Genomic DNA, 22021 nt, shown 5'->3' with positions numbered 1-22021 from the left:
GAGATGGTAAGTAGCTCAATAAGTGGTGAAATATTGTGTTCGAGCAGTCTAGGTGGACAGTATAGCAAACACATTTGTAAATCTTCAGATTCAAATAAGTTGACTTCATAGGGTTGACAGATATCAATAGGCGATATTTTAAGTTTTAACTGTTTCTTTGCTATTGACATTAACCCCCCCCCCTCTACATTGTAAGCGAGGAGCTGAAAAGATATCATAATTTGCATAGGCTAGCTGATTAATTGATACATTGTCAGTAGGTTTTATCCACGTTTCATTTTTTTGCAAAAAGTCAGGTTATTTTTTTTTATCATGAATCAGGTCAGAAATTAGCACTGATTTTTTTGAGATGGCTTGAATATTAATGAGAAAAAGTGATAAATATACAGTTAGTTATTGATAGTTTGTGTGTGCACGCAATGTTGATCAGCGTGCGGTTGAAAAACATCCGCTCACGTTTTTTGTTCTTATGGTCTTGAATCTTCTCAGGGGGTTGTTTTCTGTTTTTCCCATTGTTGATACTGAACTAGGAGGAGATCCAAGCAGCTATGCTTATCTCTGATACCTTCTAGATTTAAAAGATTAAGGGGCCGATGCAATGAAGTGCGCTCAGCCTAGTGCACAGGCTTACGCGTGGTTGGACGCACTAGACTAGCACCTGATGCAATAAGATTAGTGTGTTCAAAATATGGGCCCAAACAAATGCAAAGCCGATAGCATTCATCACATGTAAATTCCATGTAGATGAGGCTATTAGCTATCCCCCCCTGATGCAGAAAATTGCTAGATGCCCAACGCACACTTTTTAAGTCATTCCATGAATGAAGGGCTCAGGGCAACAGCAGCTCTTCTATAATCACGCAGCAAAACTTCACAGAGGTAACTCCTTAAATAATAATAGCAAGTTTATTGCGAAAGTAAAAGATACCTTTCAATACCTGATAATGGGTTAGACATTAGGAAACGAGAAAGAGAAGGACCGAAAGTTTTTGGCAAGTGGAAGCCGTGCTGCAGCTTAAATAAAACTGGCAGTTAAAAGTTCCATTATGAGGACTTTTCATGATGATGTTCTTACCATTCGCATGCTTTGTTATCCTCTCTGCTATGCATGTAGGTTAAACCAGTGGTTCCCAACCCTGTCCTGGGGGTCCACCAGCCAATCAGGTTTTCAGGATATCCTCAATGAATATGCATGAGAGAAAATTTGCATGCACTGTCTCATGCATATTATTGTGGATATTCTGAAAACTCGACTCGCTGGTGGGCCCCCAGGACAGAGTTGGGGACCACTGGTTTAAGCCATAAACCTACTTGTATTTATTTTATCTTAAGAAATCAAATCACATTATTTTTCAATTATGTTGTTGGGCTGTCCTGTAGTTCCTGAACATTTCCTCCTGACATTCATGGGGATGTGTATTTTTTTTGTTTTGTAAGTAACAGCGCAAGACCATGTCAGAACAAGTTTAGGGAAAGGGCTCTGAAAGGCAAAAAAAATGAAACCACACGTTGATTCGAGCCTCCTGAGCCCCCATTCTAATTTGGGGTGCACAGCCACATCTCCTGAGCGCCCAATGCATTTGAGTTCTAGGGATGCATAATTCTTCCCTAGCGCATCCTTTTGAATGCAGCAGTTCTTTAAAATATTGCATCGAGTGCCCAGGAGACATAGCTGAGTGTGCGTTAAGTAAACAGGTGCTCAATACAATCGCCCGTTTTAACACGTTTTATTGCATCAGCCTGTAAGAATGGAATTTCCAGCTTTCAAATACAGGTCAAGAAAAACTGGACCAAGTTTTAACCCAAATGGATAGGATCAAATAGCTGACAACTCTGCAATCTTAGTATTTTAAGCTTATGTGCAAAAAGAGAAATAAGTGGATAGTTATCAGTTAAGAACAAAACCTCATTTTCTACAGTACATTTGTTTTCTTTGAACAAGTTGAGATTCAACTTCTTTATACTACTATAATACAGAATGGGAGAATTTTGGGAAAAGCATGCTAGTGTGTGTTATTTTCCTTATAAAATATCTATAAATTTGAAAAGCTTTCAACCAAGTAAGGAGAATACAAAAAATGAATATATTGTACCTTGCTGTCCAGAGATCAGCCTTTCGACACCTTTAATAACTTTATGCCTATGTCCATAAGCATTAATTCCAATCTCCTTCAGTTCTTTATGCCCCATTTCAACCAATACATCTAAAGTGATCTAGAACAAAGACAGGCACAAATTATTTCAATTTATAAAGGCATAGTAAAAAAAAGTTTAAAAAAATTAAATTACCAATCTACACAAAATTCACTCATTTGTACTCCTGATCAATACACACTCAACTAGATTCATAATATAATACATAGTGTATAAAATTTTATTTGACATTCCACTTTTACCAAGCTGGTCGAGGCAGATTACAATCAAATTCATAATTAAAATCTTGTTACATCGGCATCATAATTTACAGTGATCACAGGGAACTACGAAAGGGGGCATTATTCAAGAGAGGTATATAAGATATATTAGAAGAGAATCTCTGTTACAGTCTATCACAATTGTCACAGGGTTTTAAAGTGAATTTAGGGGTTGACAGTTTCATGATCAAGTTCCAGTAGATAAATGATAGCAGAAAATCTACATCTCAGTGTTCATCACTGATGTGTTTTTTATTTTATTTTTTTTAAGTGAATTTGTAGAAAGGCCTGGCTGAATAGCCAAGCCTTAACTCTTTCAGATAAAACACTGTTCAGGGGTTTGATGCATCCATCAAAACATCTACGAGTACACTCTTAAAATGTTCTTGCTGTTCTGTAGTTGGATTCTCAAGAGTCTGACGAACTGCAATGAATAAGGATTCTACCTTCCAGTCAGTCACTGTGCCCTCTCTTGCCTTTCAACAGCTGCAACTACAAAATTAAGCAGCAGTGCCTCCTAGAGGAACATCCAAGAATATCAACAAATCTTCCCTCAAACACTCCGAATTTTAATAGCAATTTTAGTGCATTTTTATTTTTCTGATCAGTCCTGTTTCTTTTCATTAAACAGAGAATGTAATATCCATACTTTTCATTGACTTTGCTATTTAAACAATAGGGACTTGCATTCCATGGAGGACAGGCATAAATCACTGGGCAACAAATTTTCACAAAAGTCATGTTACTGAAATGAAATTAGTCAATTCTTATACATTTCCATGTGCTAAACATGAATGTGACTGTGAAAATGCAAAATGGCTCTAGTTTTTTTGTAATATGCAATAATATAATTACATCTTGAATTGTATGCCAATAGTAGGAGACCTACAGTTAATACCGTTTGAAAAATGAAGTCATAGGCTACGTCTTAGATTTCTTTGCTTGTCTCTTGTACATCTGTTCGGGAGCATCTCTGCGGAGTGTCCAGCAGCAGTCAGCCAGCATGAATATTTCAAATGCTCACCCTTTCTGACAGGGCTTCATATAGTACACTGCTGACGTCAGCTTACTCGGCAGCAGCATGGCAGTAGAACTGCATTGCATCAGAAAATGATGTAATAAACTCTGGATGATGTGTGCATGATGGTATTATGCAATATGATGCAATATTACATCGTTCTAGGCTTATTTGTAGTCCTACTGGATAAATTTACATGACTAAACATAGAAAGTGAACTATATTAAATATCTTCAAAACGAGAGCCAATAAAAAATTTTCATGGTCATATTAGTGTTCAGCACATCAAGATACTACAGAGTAGGACCTTTTTAGGTCAGTAACACTTTCATTGTTGCCCAGTGTTACAGACAGAAAATTGTTTTTAGAGAACTCACTGGTGGCCATGTTTCACTTTCATCTGCAAAAATAATCTTTCAAGTAGTTTTGTACTAATTCTAAAATATGGAGGTGAAAAATGGGCAGATGTTACAACTAAAATTGTTTGAGGTGGCATTATTACCTGAACGTGATTAACAACTCTGTAAAACATGTGTATATGAGCTTAAACTGCCACATCTAGTAAAACGCACAAAGTAAAAGACTGAAAGCTTATGTAAAATCACAAATGTTGACAATGAAAGGAATCTTTCCCAGCACTGACAGATCTTACCTGTTCACTTTCAAATATATCAATGAGATGTTCAAGTCCCAGATTTCTCAAAAACTGATTTATGCTCAAATCAACTCCTAGAAATAAGTTAAAAATATCTTGTTAGCTGTATAGTTTATTTTCTAAGTGATAATTAACTTGAATGGCTTCATGTGAGGAAAAACCAGACTGCCTTCTTTTATTTTATGAACTTACTACATATAGTTCCACAAATGTTGGTCAGATAGAAAAGCTTTAGTTTTGTATCCCTCTCCACTATTACTATAATAAGTCTAATACAGTAGCTATAGAAAGTGTACATCCCTTTCCAAAATGTTCACCTTTAGTTGCCTTATAGCCCGGAAGTAAAAATTAATTAAAAAACATTGTTTCATATAGCTACACATCCTACACTACAACTGCCAAGTAAAAATTATATTCCGGAATTACTTAGAAAATGAAGCAGCAATAAAAACACAGAATAGCTTGTTTGGACAAGCATCCACTTCCCTTGTACTTCTGTAGCAATCCTAAATGCTTAAAGCTCTGTCATAACCAATTGCCTTCAAAAGGTAACCCCAAATATTAAATTGCACTAATTCACATGATGAAAGGATAAATTAGGTAGTTCCTGTTGGCTCTCTCTGTTAGGTAATGTATTTCAAAGCTACACCAAAGAACTGTCAAAAGAACTCTGGGACAAAGTTGAGGAAAGGCCCAGATCTGAGGATGAGTACAAAAGAATTGTAAAGTCCTTGAATATTTCCCAGAGCATGGTCAAGACGATTACTAAGAAGTGGCAGATGAATGGCACCACCAAAAACCTGCCTGGGTCAAGTTGTTACTCCAAACAGGTTGACCGATCACTGAAGAGACTGATTATAGAGGCAACCAAGAAGACAATGGCAACTTTGAAGTAACTACAGGTTTCCATAACTAAAACTCGTCAAAGTGAGCATGTGACAATATCCCAAGCATACAACAAATCTGGCCTTTACAGCAGGTTGGCAAAAAGGAAGCCATTACTCAAGAAAGTCCATGATGAATCCTATTTGAAGTATGCAAAGAAATACTCAGGGGATACTACAGCCATATGGCAAAAAGTAAAGTTGTGTGGTCTGACAAAACTAAAATAGAACCTTTTGGCCTGAATGCAAAGTTACATTTAGTGCAAACCCAACACAGCACATCCCCCTCAGCACCCCATCCCTACTGTGAAGCATGGTGGTGTCATCATGATGTTATGGAGATGTTTCTCATCAGTAGGGGCAGGGTCTAAAATATGGATAATTTTGAATGTGTTATGGAAGCTGGAGCACATGTCAGTTTAGAGGGGACAAGGAAGGAATGATGTAATATTTCCGCATGGCGTAATTTGCACAGAACGGCAGTTACTACCCATAACAGAATGCATGGGAGTAACCTGCATGGAGCAGCAGTTACTACATAAGCAAATTGTTGGGCAGACTAGATAGGAAAATTAATTCTTACCTGTTAATTTTTGTTCCTGTAGTACCACGGATCAGTCCAGACAGTGGGTTGAGCCTCCTTTCCAGCAGGTGGAGACAGACTAAAACTGAAAGGATATCCTATATGAGGACAGAGCCTATCCTGTAACCCTTCAGTATAACTATTGTCAAAGCAGAAAACAACAAAAAACCCGAACAGGATAAAGCAAGCAACCATAAAGCTCAACAGAGCAACAACAGAATAATAACACCAGAGGATACCTATACTCTTGCATAACTTGGTATAAAAACCGACCAAGGCTTCTGGTGTAAATGCTCAGTATTTATGTATCATATAAGGAGTCCTAGAATCTGCAAGACATAAGCTTCGAGAGGACGCAGAAAGACAGACTGGGAAGGGCGTCTGGACTGATCCGTGGTACTACAGGAACGAAAATTAACAGTAAGAACTAATTTTCCTTTCCCTGTACGTACCCAGATCAGTCCAGACAGTGGGATGTACCAAAGCTTCCCTAAACCGGGTGGGACCGAGACAGTCCCGCTCGAAGCACTTGCCACCCAAAGGAGCCGAAAACTGGGGCATGCACATCAAGACAGTAGTGCCGAGCAAAGGTGTGCAAGGATGTCCAAGTGGCGGCCCTGCAAATCTCCTGCGGAGAGACAGATTGACTCTCCGCCCAAGAAGTAGCCTGAGAGTGCAGAGAATGAGCCTTCAGGCCCTCAGGAACCGGCCGACCTTGGCAAAGGTATGCCGAAGATATGGCTTCTTTCAACCACCGCGCAATCGTGGTCTTAGAAGCCGGTTTACCACGGTTGGGACCACTCCAAAGGACGAAGAGATGGTCCGAAACGCGAAAGTCATTGGTGACCTGGAGGTAGCGAAGCAGGGCTCATTTGACATCTAGACGACGGAGATCGCCCCCGGCCGAACCCGCAATCTCCTCTGGAGAAAAGGCAGGGAGTTCTACCGACTGGTTGACGTGGAAGGTGGAAACAACTTTAGGCAAGAAAGAAGGAACCGTCTTGAGAGAGACCCCTGAGTCAGAAAAACGCAAGAAGGGCTCCTGATAGGACAACGCCTGAATCTCGGAGATCCGCCGAGTGGAAGAGATAGAGACCAGAAAGACAGTTTTGAGCGTGAGGTCCTTGAGCGTAGAGTGACGAAGGGGTTCAAACGGAGCTGCACAGAGAGCACGAAGGACCAGGTTGAGACTCCACGACGGGCACGTGGCACGAGAAGGAGGGCGAAGATGCTTAATGCCCCTCAAAAACCGAATCACGTCCGGATGAGCCGCTAGGGAATGACCTTCCACCCGACCCAAGAGAGCCGAGCGCAGAGACCTGTATGCGCAGAGAACTGAAGGAGAGGCCTTTGGAGAGACCCTTCTGAAGAAAAGAAAGAACCACAGAGACCGAGGCGGAGCGCGTAGGGATACCGGACTCCGCACAAACAGCCTCAAAGACTTTCCAAATGCGCACGAAGGTCAGGGAAGTCGACTGTTTCCGGGCCCGCAGCAAGGTGGAGATAACCTCCTCCTTATAAACCTTTACGCCTCAAACGTCGCCGTTCAAAAGCCAGGCAGCTAGACAGAAGTGATCGGCCTGGTCGAAAAATACAGGACCCTGCCGAAGCAGCCGAGGGAGGTGGGCGAGGCGCAGAGGTCCGTCCGTCGCCAGATTGACGAGATCTGCGAACCACGGCCTTCGTGGCCACTCGGGAGCCACCAAAATCACTGGCCCCCGGTGGAGTTCGATTCGACCGAGAACTTTCCCCACCAGAGGCCATGGGGGGGAACACGTACAGAAGGACGTCCGCCGGCCAAGGCAGGGCCAGAGCATCCACGCCCTCTGAGCCGTGCTCCCTCCGGCGGCTGAAGAACCGGTTGGCCTTGGAGTTGCGCAGGGTCGCCATGAGGTCTAGGTGGGGAGGACCCCACCTGTCCACTATCAGAGTCATGGCCACATCCGAGAGTTCCCACTCCCCCGGATCGAGCGACTGTCGACTGAGGAAGTCGGCCTGGAGATTCTCCTTGCCCGCAATGTGGGAGGCCGTCAGGCACTGCAGATGTCGTTCCGCCCAGATGAAGAGGTGGTTGGCTTCCAGGGCAAACATGGGACTGCGAGTGCCCCCTTGGCGGTTGATGTAGGCCACCGTGGTAGAGTTGTTGGACAGGACTCTTACCGCCTTGCCACGAAGAATGGGAAGGAACTCTGCAGGGCCAGGCGTACCGCCAGGGTCTCCAACCGATTGATGTGCCAGCGAGACTGTGTCGGGGACCAAGTTCCCTGGGTGGACCGGGAGAGACAAATCGCACCCCAGCCCGAGAGACTGGCATCCGTGGTCACTATCGTCCACTGCAGCGCGTCGAGTGCCATCCCCTGAAGAAGATGAGGAAGCAATAGCCACCACTGCAAGTCGTCGACTGTAGAGTCGGAGAGCGGGAGAACTATGTGGTACTGTTCCAACACTGGCTGCCAGCGGGACAGCAAAGCTTTCTGTAACGGATGCATATGCGCAAAGGCCCAAGGGACGAGGTCTATGGTGGAAGCCATGGAACCCAGGACTTGGAGGTAATCCCAGGCCGTCTGGGAAGACAAGGCAATCAGGTTCCGAATTTGCTCGATTAGCTTGAGAGCGCACGCACGCGGTAGGAAGACCTTGCCTACATGGGTGTCGAAGTGGGCTCCCAGCAACTCCAACTCCTGGGAGGGCTGAAGATTGCTCTTGGAAAAATTCACTATCCACCCGAGAGACGCGAGGAGAGATAACACGCGATCCACCGCCTGTTGACAAGAAGCGGCCAACTTGGCCCAGATGAGCCAGTTGTCCAGGTACAGATGGACCAGGATCCCCTCCCAGCGCAGCGCCGCTGCGACACCATCATGACCTTTGTGAATGTGCGAGGCGCCGTCGCGAGGCCGAAGGGGAGCGCCCGAAACTGGAAATCTTGATTGAGGATGTGGAAGCGGAGATACTTCTGGTAGTCGCGGTGAATGGGAATATAGAAGTACTCCTCTGCGACATCGAGTGAAGCGAGAAATTCCACGGGACGAACCGCCGCTATGACCGCTTGCAGAGTTTCCATGCGGAAGTGAGGAATTTTGAGAGCCCGACTGACCCTCTTGAGGTCCAGTATCGGACGAAAGGACCCGTCCTTTTTGGGTACAGTGAAGTAAACAGAATACTGGCCGGCGCCGCGCTCCCTCTCGGGGACGGGGACCACCGTGCCCAGATCCAGGAGTTTGGAGAGGGTTTGTTCCACCGCGACCCTCTTGGAGCGTCCGCAGGGCGAGAAGAGAAAAAGATCTGGCAGGTCGCGAACAAGCTCAAAGGCGTACCCGTCTCTGATAATGTCGAGGACCCACTGGTCCGACGTGATCTTGACCCACTCCTCGAAAAACAGGGAAAGACGGCCGCCAAGGTAAGGGATCGAGGAGAGGGTCAGCTGAACTTCATTGCGTGGCGGGCTTAGGGGTGACACGCGCGGGCTGGGCCTCACGAAAGGGCCACCGCCCACGAAAGGACTGTGACCAGGACTGAGCACGAGAAGAACCCCTCGAAGCACCACCCCGCCCCCACGGAGCATAGCGACGCTGACCCCGGAAGTGCGAACGGGAGGGCACGAAGGACCGGGTAGGTTTAGGGCGGTCCTCCGGAAGTTTATGGACCTTGTTGTCAGCCAAGGAATCCATAAGCTTCTCCAGGTCCTCTCCGAAGAGCATCTTACCTTTGAAGGGCAACGTGCCTAGCCGGGCCTTGGAAGATTGATCGGCCGACCAAGTGCGTAGCCAGAGGACCCTCCGGGCAGCCACCGCCGAAGCCATCGCCTTCGCCTGAACACGGACCAGATCGTAAAGGGCGTCAGCCCCATAGGCAATCACGGCTTCCAGACGCTATGCCTGCTCCGCCTCTGCCGGCGGAAGCGCTTGGGCGCAGAGCAACTGTTGGACCCAGCTAAGGTCAGCCCAAAGCATGAGGCTGCTGCAGCAAGACGCCCGGACTCAGAGAGCCAAGACCTCGAAGATACGCTTCAGATGAGCCTCCAGTTTCCGATCCTGTGCGTCTTTGAGAGCCGTCGATCCCTCCACCGGGATCGTGGTGTGCTTGGTGACCGCGGAAACATAAGAATCCACCGCGGGAAACCTAAGCAATTCTAGGCATTCCTCCGGGAGGGGATAGAGTTTATCCTTAGCCCGCCCCACCCAGAGGGCCCCCTCAGGGGCCTCCCATTCCCGTAGGATCAGGAGCTTAAGCATGGGGTGGAAGGGAAAGGCGGTAGCCGGAGCCCTGAGCTCCCCCCAGGACCGGATTCATATCCTTGGGCAGGGAATCTAACAGGGTATCCACCGTGGGACCCTCCAAGCCCAGTTCCTGCAGGACGAACGGGATAAGGGGCTCTAGTTCCTCCTTACGGAACATACGGAGGGGGCTCTGGGGTCATCCCCCTCCAGAGGGGGGCCATCCAGCGAATCCGGGGGGGCGGTGGGGTCCAGGAGCCCTGGATCCAAAGGGGAGGAGGGAGGCGCCCACCTGCCCCCGAGCCGGGCCCTGGGGCTCCGCAGCCGGGCTAGGAATCAACGGCATGGAACGGGGGATTTTTGGAGGGGGGGGCTTTCGTCCTCCTCCTGCAAGCTGGCTAAATAAGATTTGTGCATGAGGCGGGCTAATTCAGCCGAAAAAGGGACCCTGGATTTCCCGGAGGGGGGGGGGCGGGACCCCCCTCCTGGGGACCAGCAGGGCTCAAATCCGGGGGTATATCAAAAAAGTTCGGCCCCCCAGCCTCAGACAGTTCCGAAATCGGGGCCGCTGAAAAATCCAAGATGGCCGCCATTCCCAGGCTCTGCTGGCTTGGGAACGGCCTGGCCATGCTTGAGGGAGACGATCCCCGGGCTGGATTTGCTTGTCCTGCCGAGGAGGGCTCTTCCCCACCCGGTAGGCAAGCAGAGCAGAGGCCCTGCCGCGAAAAACGCAGCGAAGGCAGCCCAGAAGAAAGGCAGGCTGCCTGCCACGGCATAGCAGAGCCGCGGCTGAAGAAAAAAAAAGCAGGAAAAAAAAAAGCTTTGATTGACAGCCTGAAGGGCCGGAGTGAGCAGGGGAACCTGCTGACTCCTGCCTGTCTGGCTGCCGGTTCAAGGCCTGCTGAGACCAGAAAAATAAAAAAAAAACTGGTCTACTGCTGCAAATAAGTTAGAGGTATGTGAGTACCTGCAACTTATTTAAAGTTTTAAATTTGGCCTATTTTTTTTTTTTTTTTTATTATTGAGGGCAGCAGCGGGTTCTAAACCCTCTCGGCAGCCAGATGGGGGGGAGACGAGACCCCGAGAGACTCGGTCCCCACACCTGGAAGCTGTACAGACTCAGGCTATGCAGCGCAAAAGGGGCAAAGCCCCCGAGCCCAGCAAGAGCCGGAACAGTCTCCCACACAAAAAAACGAAAAAAGAAGCTAAAAGCTGGAAAATTAACCTAAGATCTAGGAAACTAAAATTTACAGAAGACACAAGAAGTACTTGCTTGATCCTAAGAGAAAAGAAGAAGGAAAGGCTAACTAGCCTAACAGCAGAGAACCGAAGGGGAGCTGCTACACCTGCTGGAGACAGACGAATACTGAAGGGTTACAGGATAGGCTCTGTCCTCATATAGGATATCCTTTCAGTTTTAGTCTGTCTCCACCTGCTGGAAAGGAGGCTCAACCCACTGTCAGGACTGATCCGTGGTACGTACAGGGAAAGATCATTTGTTTTTTTTATCTGCATCATTACTATCAGGCCGATACAGTAAAGTGCGCTCTGGTGGAGCGCACTGTTAGTCTGCGCGTTTTTGACGCACTATTTTTACCCCTTATACAGGAAGGAGTAATAGCGTGTCGAAAACGCGCGGCCAACCCTCCAAAACTACTAGCGGCCGCAACGTGCAAATGCATGTTGATGGGCGTATTAGTTATTCCCGCACGAAACAGAAAGTAAAAACGTGCAGCCAAGAGATCCCCAATTAATATGCATAATATTTTCAAACAACTGAGGCAATGTGCCTGCAAATCTACCTCATGCATGATTTTGATGTTTAGAACACTTTCCACTATTTTTCCTGGCACTGAAGTCAGGCTAACTGGTCTGTAGTTTCCTGGATCGCCCCTGGAGCCCTTTTTAAATATTGGGGTTACATTAGCTATCCTCCAGTCTTCAGGTACAATGGATGATTTTAATGATAGGTTACAAATTTTTACTAATAGGTCTGAAATTTCATTTTTTAGTTCCTTCAGAACCCTGGGGTGTATACCATCCGGTCCAGGTGATTTACTACTCTTCAGTTTGTCAATCAGGCCTACCACATCTTCTAGGTTCACCGTGATTTGGTTCAGTCCATCTGAATCATTACCCATGAAAACCTTTATATTTAAAGTCCAGCTTTCTGATGACTGGAAGAATGGAGAGGGAGATGTACCTCATTTTAGGTTGCATCCATTTAAAGGTTTTATGGATCAGAATGAAAATGCCTTGTTTAGGTACATGTATTTTAGAACTCCAAGTAGCTCCTTTTTTGGGGCCACTTCTAAATTAAATGTAGATTCTGCTTTTTTTTTCCTTGGTCATGTCCTCTGGTGGTGTGATACTTCTAGCTCAGGGGTGGGCAATTCTGATCCTCAAGGGACACTATCTCCAATAAATATGCATGAGAGAGATCCAAGTTCCTTTCAGGCCTGTAGATCCTAAGCAACAAACTAATGCATGAAGGGTTATCATTAATGCCCCGTGAATCAGACACATTATTTTAGAAGAAATTCTCCATTTGACTGGTAACCAATGTAATGAAAAAAAAAAAAAAAAAGAATAGGAGTAATATGATCAAAATGGAAGGCACCCGTAAGAATTTAAGTTGCTGAATTCTGAATGACTTGTAGAGCTTCTACAGTAGAAGCAGATAATTCCAGATAGATTGAATTACAATAATCCAGACCTGTTAGAATTAAGGCCTGGAGCACTGTATGGAAATAACTTTATTCCAAAAAATTACTTCAAGTTACAAAGCATCCACAACTTAAAGGAGCTCTGCACTAGAGATTTCATTTGTGCTTTAAAGGATACACTTTGATAAAAAATGTTCCTAAATTTCAAACTTCATTTACTATTGGAATATTGACGCTACCAAACTGCAAACTCAAAGGACCAACTAACAGATGATCTACTGAATCTAATGATTTCAGTTTTTCCTATATTCAGGGCCAAATTGCTGTTCATAAGCCAGCTTTTCATAGTATGTAGATCTTTTTAAATTAGACCCAAAGTGGCTTTCTTACCAGAATTTATAGGAAAAGAAAAACTGTATATCATTGGCATAAATTCTATACTGCAACCCAAGTCACAAAGTAATTTAAAAATTGATAGGAGATAAATGTTGAAAAGAGTAACAGAGTAAAGAATCCTAACAAACACTTGTAGCAAGTGGGAACCAGTTGCACACAGAATTAAAGTAAACCTGCTGTATCTGATCACACAAGTACAATTTAAACCAAGCATGCACTATTCCAGCAACCCCAATCTCAGTTAAATGGGCCAAAAGAATGTTATGATCCAAGGTGTCAAAAGCTGCTGAGATGTTAAGCAGCACTATGATAAAATCAATGCCTGCATCAAACCCTTGGCAAGATATCAAGGCTAGACTAGATTACAGATTCTTTACTATATTTAGGGTGGAATCATAAAGGATATATATCTAAAACACTGAACTTTCCCATAAAGTCAAGAAACTGTTTAAATACTGTTTCAATAACTTTAGCCACAAAATAGGTGGACAAAATTAGCGATACTTACTGGGGACAGTGGGATCTAAAAGACCGCATCACACGGATTTAGAGGACAATTTTCCTAATTCATAGATTTTACATAATTTCAGTCCTAGAGACATAGTCAAATTCTTCCCAATGAACTTCAGAAGAAGGGGATTGTAGTACAGAACTACTAACAGTAGATGTCAGGCCAGTGCAGCAATTAGCTATTTCCTTTTGAAAAAAATGTGCAAAAACATTATTTTATTTATTTATTTATTTTAAGTTTTTCTATACCGGCATTCGCGATAAATATCGCATCATGTCGGTTTACAATTAACAAGTAGATAGGGAACAAAAAGGCAATAAATAACATTGATCTAAGTAATAATAATAAAATAATAGTAATGGTAGTAAAAAACATTAAACAAGAGAAGGCTAAGGAATGCAGTTACAATAAAACAAGGGAGTAATATAACTTGGATCAGAGAAAAATTGGAGTAATATAACTTGGATCAGAGAAAAATTCATTACATTAGAATGTAATGAAGCAGCAGCAATAAAAGATGATGATCTAGAATTATTAGGCAAGAAGTTATTTGGGTAACTATTTGAAATAATTCACGTGGGTTGTAGCCTGCTTCTTGGATCTTTTTGTAAATACAGACTTTTATAGTCTTTGTAATCCATAATATACCATATACTGTTCTAAAAAATAGATATAACCAGAAAGTGCCTCAGTGGTGTGAAACTTATGTCACATATGCTCAAGTTTTCTTAAATGTGCTTTATGTGCTCTTATCTCAGAACCAGGAAGCTCTAATAGACCTATTTTTGACAGGGCATACTGGAGCAATTTTGTCAACTACTACTTGGCAAAGAGTCATTCCACAAAGCCACTGTCTCGTTAACATCCTTCACTTGTTGACAAGACAAAGTGGGGGACCAGGCAGCACATAGCTGTTCCAAATCAATATGACCTCGTTTATGAAATTGTTGGTTAAAAGATTTTTTTTTTCTAACCTGGGCAGATGACAAACTCAATTTAAGTGTTACTAAACAATGATCACTCCATGGTTCTGCTTATACTGTAATTTTAGAGAACTGTATAGTTAAAAAAGTGTCACTTAAAACAAGTAAATCCACCCTAAGCGATGGGTGGCTCGTGTACTTATTGATTCTAACCCAAGGCCAATATTACTGCTAAAAAGTTGCAGCAAGCAGCTAGGAGACATCCATATACAAATTAAAATCCCTGAGAATGATGTGCAGTTCCAATTTGATTTCCATAAGGCATCCAATTATGGGGAAATAATTAGCATACAACATAGAGAGGCCAGTAGAAATGAGATTCCAACCACATGAAGAGAACTTCTGAAATTCAAGAGATACTTAAATCATGGAAAATGATAATGCTTCTTTATTAAGGATTAATAGGTTACCCTCCTTCTCTCATTGATCTGGTTTTAGGAAAAAATAGATAGTTGCTGTTAGATAAGGATATGGACAGAATCCAGAAGACAAGCCTCAGTTATATAAAGAACATCAGGTTGCTTGTCAATGGGTCATAGTATACAGCCATTCTTTTTAAGAGATATGGCACTAATCAAACATACTGACAATTTAGAAGGGGGTGTCAGCAAAAAAGTCCGGAAATCAAAGGGATGTCTGTTAGATCGAATCTGTATCTTGATGACTTTAAGAGTTTTCAGGAAATTCATTTATACCATGCCCAATGATTACTGGAATAGATGAAATTAGACGATCATTGACAGCATAAACCATGGCAAAAGCTATTGCTTATCATTAAAATGAGATAGGATAATTTCAGTAGTAAAACATTATGAAGCTAGGCACACACAAAAGGACAAGCTCCTTTGTGTGCGTAAAAGAGACACGTGCTCAGACATCACAAAGCATCTCCAGCAGTGTATCCAAAATGCAGGAGACATTAGTAGGTGGGGGCTAGAGTTGTTCTAGGACAGGAGAGTATTCTCTCATAGACCCCAGCAGCAGAAAAGAAATAGACACAGTAGAAAGACCAATGAAGGCTGCAGGCTCCTTCGCATATGATTGATGTCTCTTGTTAATATGTTTATTTTCTGCATATAGTTAATTTTTTTTTTTTTTTTTTTTACTATATCTAGATTTCTATATTAGCTATTGGCACTACTTTTTTGTGGATTTTTCTTTGATGAGCCTGGACATTATATATTAATGAGTTATCTATATTGCTGTGATGCTTTGCAGGCAAATTCTCTTGGCTTTTTGTATTAGTTAGTTTTACATAATCAAAATACTGAATATAAACATAATTGAGACTTTTGGTAGAAATTTAGGATGAGTTTTCAAAACTACCACTACTGAAAATTTGGGTTTACGGAGTATGATATTAGCACCTGTAATGCAGTTACTCTGTGGGCAGAAGTTACAGCAATCAAAAATACAATTTCCCCCCCCAAAAATTTACTTTTGTTGTGGTTAGTGGCTTGGAAGCTGAACAGGTACTTTATTAAGATCCCATGGAGTAGTAAGATCTCTAACTAGTGGTCAAATATGATTTAGGCTTTCCATGTAGGTTATTGACAAATAGGAATTTCTCCTGAATTCTGGTGATATACTCTTATAATCAATCAGCTGAACTCTGACTCAGAAAGGCTCAAACAGTAATGAAGCAGAAGTGGAATAAGACACAAAGAATTCCTAATTTAGATGTGCACACTATATAGAAAAATCCTATTTGAAATTGTAAGACCTTCTTGAGGAGTATTTTCTGGATACTAGAATAAATCTTACTTCTATAGGTAACTGCATAGAAGAGATTAAGTGACTCAATATCCAGGCCATCAGTGACAAATATTGATTATTTGGATGAAGGATTTCCATAGTATAGAGGATCAGGGTTAGGAATATTTCCAATCTAATTGGCTGCTGAACAGCTAGGTTTTGAAGCCACGGAAACCAAATGTGGCCAAAAAGGGGCTAACAAACTAATTAGGCCCTTTAAGTTTTTGAATTATTTTTGCTATGAGAGGAATCAAGGGAAATGCATCAGTTGCTAGAGTGTTCCTTGCTGGTGAACTTGGTTGTTAAATGGGACACAAAGATTATCTATTTCCAGAATTCCTCAAAACTGAAACAATTCTTTGGCTGTGCATTGGTTCTATGAACATTAGTGTAGCTATAGCCAGTACATTAACTTAATTATCATCTATTTGATTTTGGTTTCCAGGGAGACAGGCAGCTATTAGATCTTTTTGAGAAATTGCCCATTTTTATACCTTGCAGATATCTTAACACAAGTTGACAGCCTTTTCTTGTTTGTTGATGTAGTAGATTGCTACCTGCTTATCTGTTTAATTAAGACCCCTTTCCCTTTTACCCAGAGACCGAATACTTTTAAAGCACTGAAGATCACTTTCAGTTCCAACTGGTTTATGTGGAGATATTTTTTTCTGAGCAATCTTGTGTTCTTATGATCAGGTTCCTTGTGAACAATGGTTGTTCAGATAGGTTCACCATACTTGACTGGATGCATCTGTGGTATTATCTGAAATAGAGGTCAGTGAAAAGGTTGACCTCTTAAAAGATTTGAAGGATTTATTCACCAGTTTAGAGATTGGTGAGAGGTTGATGCCTCTTTGCTGCCACAGACATTTAAAGAGAACTTAAATATTCAGGTATCACACTTTTGAATCTTAAAGCCCTGGGTAATATCTCCAATTGTGCTACCTGCATCTGGATATCAATGTAGAACATTTGGGGCATCTTTTGACACCTATTTTTGTCCACCATAGCAAAAAAGGCTGAAGTTATGTCAAATAATTTTTGTAAGTTTGTGGGGGGGGGGAGAAGATCTCTTTTTTTTGGGGGGGGGGGAGATTTTTCTTTTTACAAGACTGCCAAAAAAAAGAAAAAAGTAAAACATTATGGAAAGACTAATGAGGAAAAATAATTGATATTGACCGAAAAAAACAAGGGACTAATGAAGAGATCAAAAATGCATCTTTTCACTAGAGCGGAAAAAATACTAGAGCTAAGGATCCCCCACATATGTTCAGTTTTTTTTTTTTTAGCTCCGAAAGCACATTTCCTATTCGACACAGTGATATCAGCATCCACTTGTGTGGCTAATTACCATCCTGCTTCTCCACAGAGAAAACTGAATGATGCATTAATACTAAGATATTAGCAGAATGGAACATTTTTCACTCAACGCACAATTAAACTCTGGAATTTGTTGCCAGAGGATGTGGTTAGTGCATTTAGTACAGCTGTGTTTAAAAAAGGATTGGATAAGTTCTTGGAGAAGTCTATTACCTGCTATTAATTAAGATGACTTAGAAAATAGCCACTGCTATTACTAGCAACGGTAACATGGAATAGACTTAGTTTTTGGGTACTTGCCAGGTTCTTATGGCCTGGATTGGCCATTGTTGGAAACAGGATGCTGGGCTTGATGGACCCTTGGTCTGACCCAGTATGGCATGTTCTTATGTTCTTATTATATGGAACTATGTACATTTTCTACATATTGTAACAGCAGGCTAACTTGTCAAGTTTAAACCATATTAAAAAATGAAAGCACATAAGAACATAAGATATTCCATACTGGCTCACACCAAGGGACCATCAAGCCCATTATCCTGTTTCCAACAGTGGCCAATCCAAGTCACAAGTACCCAGCAAGTACACAAACATTAACTAGATCTCAAGCTACTATTCCTTATTGATTAATAGCAGTTTATGGATTTTTCCTCTAGGAATTTTTCCAAACTTTTTAAACCCAGTTACACTAACTGCTGTAACCACATCCTCTGGCAACGAATTCCAGAGCTTAACTATGCGCTAAGTGAAAAAAGAATTTTGACTTGTCTTAATTAAGCTACTTATTAACTTCATGGAGCACCCCCCAGTCCTCCTATTGTCTGAGAGAGTAAATAACTGATTTACATTAACCTGTTCAAGTCCTTTCATTATTTTGTAGACCTGTATCATATCCCCCAACAGTCGCTTATCTTTTCTCCAAACTGAACAGCTCTAGCCTCTTTAGCCTTTCCTCACAGGAGAGCTTGTTCCATGCCCCTTATTTTGGTCACCCTTCTCTGCACTTTCTCCATCGCAATTATATCTTTTCTGAAATGTGGCGACCAGAATTGCACACAGTATTCAAAGTGCGGTTTCACTATGGACAGAGGCATGACATCCACTGTTTTATTCACCATTCCCTTCCTAATTCCTAACATTCTGATTGCTTTTTTGACTGCCACAGCACACTGAGCCGACAATTTCAATGTATTATCCACTAGGATACCTAGATCTCTTTCCTGGTAACTCCTAAGACAGAACCTAACATTGTTTAACTACAGCAAGGGTTATTTTTCTCTATATGCATCACCTTGCACATGTCCACATTACATTTCATCTGCCATTTGGAAGCCCAGTCTTCCAGTCTCATAAGATCCTCCTGCAATTTATCACAATCTGCTTGAGATTTAACTACTCTACATAATTGCAAATTTGATCACCTCACTTGTTGTACCCCTTTCCAGATCATTTATAAATATATTAAAAAGCACCAGTCCACGTACAGATCCCTGAGGCATATTTTATATTATATTTGTAAGATAGCATATGAATATTTAATATTCATTTGAAGCACAAAATGAATTCTGAGCACAGGAGTTCAATTATCTGAAATGACTAAAAGCAACATAATTCAGGCTTACTTAGGTAAGTACAGTGGGCCCTTGAGTTACGACCAACTTTTCTGGTCTTGAGTTACAATCAAAATATTGAGAGTGAGAGAGACTAGCCATAATGCCCTCATACTAGGAAGGTATTTATATCCCTACATGAGGCCCACCTAGTTACTTAAGGTGAGGTGTAGGTATTAGTGTAGGGGTTAGGGGCCACTTTGACATGCCGAGTACGACATACAAACAGAACAGTGCACTCTTGTGAAGATCTGATGACATTCGGAGTGAGGAAACTACCCAAAGATGAGATTTGTGCAATGTTCTTTCAACCTAGCTTGATGTTACCCAGGTAGAGAGTCCATATGGAGATATCAAAGGAGCTGGTGGAGGAGGTGAAATTGTTTCTGGTAGGCTAGTCACATTTTATAACTTTTTGGCAAGTACACTAGGAAATTATTGGTGTTTCTGGTAATTACAGACATTATACAACCATTTTTTATTTTAGAAATGGTTAGGTAAGGGGTGCTTTTGGGAGGTTTGGAATGCTTTATGGGTATTTCCATTATTTCCTATGAAAAAATAGTCTTGACTTACAACAAACTTGAGTTACAACCAGCCCTCTTGAACCAATTGAGTTTGTAAGTCAAGGGACCACTGTAAATATCAATCTTTGTTGTCCACATTCAATGACAATTGTATATGGATATGAATAACTTACAGCTCACACATATCTGATGCACAATCATACCAAAAAACACAAATTATTATAAACCAGGTACCTGAAAAAGACCTAATGCAGTGATTGACAGCAGATAAATCCAATTGCCCCATCCAGTCTGTTCAGCTATTATAGTCTACATTTCCAAGGTCATCGGGAGTGTCAGTAAGAGACACATGATTTAAATCCTAGTCTTCTAGATTCCAGATGAATATTTTGACCACTAGGCCACATATTAACATAACAGATGAAAGAAGAAAAAGACCATCTGCCCAGTCATTCCTGTCTATACTAAGTAGCATATATCCTAATTGCAGTCATAGAAGCAATTTATACTGCTTTCATCTTTGGTTCTGTACCATTCTGAATAGAGGAGAATACAAGCTCCCATACTTTATCGAGTACCTAGCAGGAACCCTCCCCCCCTCCTTCTCCCCCATGTTTTATTTAGCTTTCTAATATTCTAAATAACTAAAAAAAATAGTGAAGCTGATGTGTTACACCACCAACCTTCCTACATCAACCTGGTTGGAGTCTGAGGAATTGTAATTTGTTGATTCCAACCCGGTTACCTTGTGGGTTGCTAGGCCATGCTTTAGCTACCCCTTTGATTTCTTATTGCCTCTGCTCTTGAGGGAATGAAGAGCAGGTAGCTGGTAGCAGGGCCACATGCCAATCCTATTCCCTTCACTATCCTCTGTCCCAAATATACTTGAATTCTGTCACAGGACTGGTTTTTACCACCTCTACTGATAGGTTATTCCAGGCATCTACCACTCCCCTAACATCCTTGTGAAGGTATGGCTTCCAGAACTGTACAAAGTACTAGATGGGGGATTTACTAGTGACCTATAATATTACAGGGAAGCATTTCATACCTTCTTCTTTTTTCTCTAGACCAACAGCCCCCTCCGTTCCAGTTGCACTCAGCGAGGAGAGTTCGGAGAAGCTCCCTGACAGATTGTCAAGGCTGCTGGCAGCAGAGAGGCTGGATGGGCTGGAGGGGACAGATGACAGAGAAGGAGCTGTAGCCCCTGCTGTCTGAGATACATTGATAACCTGAGGTTTATAACATGATGGTAGCGCAGTGGGAGGCATGGCTGCTGTCAGCAGAGCTCGAACATCATCTGCCTGAAATTCACAAAGAAAGTACTGATTAGGATCTTCTTAAAACAAAAGTTGAAATTACAAATATATAAATCAATAAACCAGCATTAACTTACCCTGAAAAAAAGACAAAGCATGTTCATATAGGACATACAATTCATAACATTAAAGATAAAGTACAAATATATAGAAAATATGCTAACAGATTAACAAGAGTAGCAACATATCAAGACTACTAATCTGCAATAAATTATTTTTTACCTTTTAGTATCCCTTGATACAATAACTTAGCAAAAAAATCAATACATAATACAAAATTGCTATTATCTACATACACACACAAACACACATATATATACAAACATATACATACACACAGGAAAGATTTTAACAGTCTGACAATGTAAGTCCAATAATTTCAAACCAGCTTAAACGAAACCACACAAAATATAAGCAGAAGAAAAATCAAAGTTCCATAGGATAAGCAGAATTGCTTACCTGTAACAGGTGATCTCCTAGGACAGCAGGATGTTAGTCTTCACACATGGGTGAAATCAGATGGAGCCCGGCATGGAAAACTTATGTCAAACTTTCTAGAAACTTTGACTGGCACACTGAGCATGCCCAGCATGCCACTATCCATGCGTCCACACAGGGTCCCTCTCCAGTCTCGTAACATGGAATTATGAAAAAATAAAATAAATACAGGAGAAACCCAACTCCGCGGGGTGGTGGATAGGTTTCGTGAGGACTAACATCCTGCTATCCTAGGAGAACACCTGTTACAGGTAAGCAATTCTGCTTTCTCCTAGAACAAGCGGGATGGTAGTCCTCACACAAGGGTGAATCCCTAGCTACAGGCTGTTCGCAAACAAGACCAATATGCACCCAACTAGGAGCCATCAGGCATAACAATATATATTTTTTAAACTTATTTATAAATTCCAAAATTATAATTTTCCAAAATTTACACAGAAAACTGTGAGAGTTTAACAAAAACTAAGAAAATAAATACAACAATCACAGAAATCTAATACTCTCTAAATGTAGACCTTCCAACCCTTAGAGAGGGAAATACTGGAGATACAAAAAATAGAGAAAAAAAGCCTTATAGGAAATTAGGCTGACTAAACCTAACCTAATTTCTACATAAGAAAGTCACAACTACTGTCAAGGAGGCTCTGAAGGAGTGACCTTTTTCT

General features: G+C 42.1%; 1 protein-coding gene across 1 annotated transcript in view; it reads right to left on the bottom strand.

Annotated features, from left to right (window-relative positions):
• The window catches only part of TNKS2 (tankyrase 2), a 195548-nt gene that overhangs the window by 41645 nt on the left and 131882 nt on the right, over nucleotides 1-22021 (bottom strand). Inside the window, exons 19-21 of the mRNA XM_029609867.1 lie at nucleotides 20591-20843; nucleotides 4085-4161; nucleotides 2094-2214 (exon numbers count right to left, since the gene is read on the bottom strand). Coding sequence (XP_029465727.1) covers nucleotides 2094-2214; nucleotides 4085-4161; nucleotides 20591-20843 — 451 coding nt within the window. The remainder of the gene's footprint in view (nucleotides 1-2093; nucleotides 2215-4084; nucleotides 4162-20590; nucleotides 20844-22021) is intronic.

The sequence above is a fragment of the Rhinatrema bivittatum genome, chromosome 7, assembly GCF_901001135.1.
Source record: "Rhinatrema bivittatum chromosome 7, aRhiBiv1.1, whole genome shotgun sequence".
NCBI lineage: Eukaryota > Metazoa > Chordata > Amphibia > Gymnophiona > Rhinatrematidae > Rhinatrema > Rhinatrema bivittatum.
Note: the sequence above shows the minus strand (reverse complement) of the source record. Positions and strands in the feature narration are given on the sequence as shown.